This window comes from Crassostrea angulata, chromosome 5 (genome assembly GCF_025612915.1).
Source record: "Crassostrea angulata isolate pt1a10 chromosome 5, ASM2561291v2, whole genome shotgun sequence".
In the NCBI taxonomy this organism is placed as follows: Eukaryota; Metazoa; Mollusca; class Bivalvia; order Ostreida; family Ostreidae; genus Magallana; species Magallana angulata.
The window spans coordinates 5,421,791-5,425,608 of record NC_069115.1 but is presented as its reverse complement, the minus strand read 5'-3'; the positions used below and the strand labels follow the sequence as shown (position 1 = coordinate 5,425,608).

Sequence of the window (3,818 nt, the reverse complement as noted above, 5' to 3'; positions counted from 1 at the left end):
CAGTGCAAAAAGGTCATATTAAATACACCGTAGCGCCAAATGAAGCATAAAGACCCCAACATTTTGTTTCAATTTAGCTTAAGCTATGTGGGTAACTTTTTAAAAAATACTTTGGAAAAAACTTTAAGACTTTTCATCGCAGGATCCAACGCTCTAAAGCTGACTTCATCATACCTATTGTTGCTCAGGTGAGCGATGTGGCCCATGGGCCTCTTGTTCATGATCTTGACAATGAGCACAATGCGGGGCGACTGGTCGGCAGGAGATTATCTCTACCCCTAGGCACCTGTTCATGCCGTATCCACCTATTTATTAGATGTCCGTGTTAATATGCCTTGAATTCGGTTTTTCGCTTTATGGATCTTTGAGATGTTTGACAGTTTGTTATTGTAATTGTTTTTCATACTTACACCCGTTTCTGATGTCATAGATGCAAGATGCAACATAATCACTAGTACTACAACATGCGAGTTATTCATGTTCAAATGCGACTTATTTATGTGAACATGCAAGTTATTTATGTTAAAATACAATATTTTTATGTCAACATGCGAGATAATTATGTTAACATTTAAAAAATGTATGTCAACATGCAAGATTATTTTGTTTACATGCGACTTATTTATATCAACATGCGATATTTTTATGTCAACTTGCGAGATACTTATCTCTACACCTATATTTACACCAAATACTGGGGTGTCGCGTACATTAAATATATTTGTAAAAGTTTTATTGTGTAGATGATGTCTTACAAAAGTATATTTCATATACGTTCATGTATACATGTAGCAATAAAGGGTAATAATTATATGCTGTACAATTATCGCGTTTAAGACATGTGTTTTTATTATTTATTTATTATAAGCATTGTTTTAAGTAGCGGAAGCTTTAGATAAAAAAAAATTTCAAGTGTGAAGTGGTAAACTTAACGATTTGTATCAAATGCTATTTTCTACATAAGATGGTCTTCGCAACATTTGCAGAGATTTATTTAGACTTGATAAAAGGGGAAAGCCTCATAACTAGTAAGATTTATTTATTTTAATGATTATATTTTTACTAGAGCTCATGGCTCAGTTGTGATAAGTGTCAGGCCAAAAGCCCACGGTCGCTGGTTGCAACCCGATGGGATCACTTGTTGTATGTTCTGTCCTTAGACTAGATGCTTTATGAAAAATGTCAATAACAAACCACGAAACATCTAAAAACAAATCCATCAAACGAAATACAAACTCAAAGCAGAGCAACACAGACCTCCAAATAGATAGAGGTAGGATCAGGTGCCTAGGAGGGGTGAGCATCCTCTGATGACGGGTCACACCCGCCATCTGCTCTTCGTTGTAATCGGGGAAAAATCGGAAAAGTCCGTAGACAAGTAGGTGATTAATTATGGTCTAACAATTAGTATGAAAAACGCCAGTCAGCATGCGACCCAGTGGAAGATTGTTTTTGCCGACAAGGTCGTTGTATCGACCATATATATAATGATATCGTTGTATCGACCATATACTATTTATGTAAATGACTGGTCCAACAAGCTAAAATCAGGTACCGGCTTACACTGGTAGTTACCTGATCTGCAATGTAAGGCGTCAATACCAGGAGAGTCCGCTTAGCGCACCGGAAACTAGAGATAAACAAGCGCCAAGTACGCCCTAGCATCTATAGAAAATTATTAATTAGTAGTTTTTAAAACTTACTTACTTATTAAGAAGCACATTTGTCTTGAATTTGATTAAATTATATAAATAAAAATGTTTGAAATCTTTGTTCTGAGCTATCATATTATTGTTTTAAAAAAATGTCATTTTTTCTTTTCTTTTAATTTTTAATTAAATTATAATAGTTTAATGAGTATAAGTGTTTGATCTATATTAAATTGAATGAAACATTCATTTAATTGGAATAAGATGTAAAGGCTTACTATAGTATTACTTTGATAGGTCAGATTGTATGAATACGACCGTAAATAATAAGTCACAGTTTAACACTATAACTGCATTTTAATTTCTTAAAAAGCTTTCAAATCGCTGAAACATAACAATTGTACAAAAAAGCCGTTTGTTATCCACAGTCCGCATATGAATATTTTACAAAACTGTTCTCAGTTGAGCTAATTTTATAATTGTTAGATATTTATTATCAGTAAGAAAGATAACAACTCGTTCAAGCATCACATATGTTGAAAACAGTGATCATTGACTTGTAGATACAGATGTTTAACTGATGTGGAAAATCCTCGTGAACTGCAGTTTTCTAACAATGATCTCTCCTGTCGAAGATATGCCAATTTGGTGGTGCTCCATCGTCTGACCAACAACCATACCTCCAGCACGATTGTCAGTTCCATATTGCGTCACCTCCTGTCCACTCTCTCCACCCCCACCGTTTTGTTCTCCATTCTTTGCACGCATGCATAACATGCAATAGCAAAGAAACATCTATATTGAAAAGTATCGTAATATTAATTTAAGGCTATTCATGGCATACATAAATCTGCTTGCTTGCTAAAATAAGTTGATAAAAATCGCATGCAGTGATTTAAGTTACAAAATAAATGAAAAAAGCAAATATTCAAGTTTCTTAATCTTAAAGTAATTTCACGTGAACATTTATTATGTTTGTTTTAAACGTAACTTGATAAGATAAAGCGAATATTAGAGTACCTCAAGAATGACGTAACATGAAGCCGCCAAACAGAGGAAGAACGCCCACCCTTTGTCGTGGTCTCCGAAATTAGCAACAACAACCATGCATCCCGAAAAGCCAAGAACTCCTGCACATAAATAAACAGAAATGTGCCCTGATGGTTTACAATGCACCTAATACAAGGACAATTCTTCTTGTTTGGATTTTTTTATCTCCTTTTTATATAGAAGGCGTTTATTATGAAAGTATAATGCATGGAACATTCATTTCTGTATGTTGGTCAGCAGTTCAATCATACATCAAGGAATCATTTAAATTAAAATCAAAAACCTTAAAATTGATATATATTTACCTGCAACTGGATAAAGGCAAACCATGCATCCGCCAAGTATTGTACAACAACCCGTCTCGTCGTCATCATCGTCATCACTGCTGTTACAGCAGATAAAATATATGGTTGAGATGGATGTAAGGACTATGATTACAAACGAGGTCACCTGAAGACCAAGAACTGCAGCACCGAGTCCTTAATAAGATAAGTTTAATTTGCAAAACATTCAATTGAAATGTAATGTAAACTGAAAAATATTTTGAATATTTTGAGGCTAGGTTATATATTTCTACCTTCAACATTATCTGGACAACCCATATTGTAGACAACTCCTCTAAAGCATTCTGTTGTTGAGTTGTGCTTAATCCAGTATGGAGAGAAAAATCCACAGCTTTGCAAGACGACACTAGGCAACAACAAACAAATTATGCAGCATACTACCATAGCAGACTCGGACCCCATGATGGACAGTCAGAAACACTTTAAACAATAAAACAATATCGAAAACAGAAAAATGTTGTATTTGGGATTTCCACTTTCAGTTTGGGATAACGTAAATAGATCAGTGTTGTTCAATGTCCTTTTGTGTTAGATTATCCCGTTTATTTTTGACAGGTCATTTAAAAATCTTTTTACAGCTGTAACTTGAAGACTTATTGTTCTCGAAAAATTAATGGTTTTTTTACCTTACCATTTGTTATGTTTAATACATTTCTGTTTTATTTTTTCCATTAGAATTGAAATGCTTAAGAAACCATACTGTTGAACGATCTAGAATGCTTTTTAATCATTTGACCTTGACCATTGACAGTTATGTCATTTTGATTTACAAGGT

The 3,818-nt window shown here is 34.1% G+C and overlaps 1 protein-coding gene across 1 annotated transcript; it reads right to left on the bottom strand.

Moving 5' to 3' along the window:
• Window positions 1–1,986: 1,986 nt before the first annotated feature.
• On the bottom strand, window positions 1,987–3,548 carry LOC128183056 (uncharacterized). The gene is made up of 4 exons (XM_052851881.1): window positions 3,277–3,548; window positions 3,005–3,178; window positions 2,670–2,779; window positions 1,987–2,444 (listed from the first exon to the last, which is right to left on the bottom strand). The coding sequence occupies exons 1-4, from the start codon at window positions 3,443–3,445 to the stop codon at window positions 2,223–2,225; spliced, it is 675 nt and encodes a 224-aa protein (XP_052707841.1). The 5' UTR covers window positions 3,446–3,548; the 3' UTR covers window positions 1,987–2,222.
• Between the last annotated feature and the right edge of the window lie 270 nt (window positions 3,549–3,818).

Excerpts from the sequence above, each read along its gene's own strand:
- LOC128183056 (XM_052851881.1), bottom strand. The coding sequence starts at position 3,445 with ATGGGGTCCGAGTCTGCTATGGTAGTATGCTGCATAATTTGTTTGTTG. Across the intron at positions 3,179-3,276 it reads TTGTCCAGATAATGTTGAAG|GACTCGGTGCTGCAGTTCTT; the intron begins GTAGAAATATAT and ends TATCTTATTAAG. Across the intron at positions 2,780-3,004 it reads TTGCCTTTATCCAGTTGCAG|GAGTTCTTGGCTTTTCGGGA; the intron begins GTAAATATATAT and ends ATTTATGTGCAG.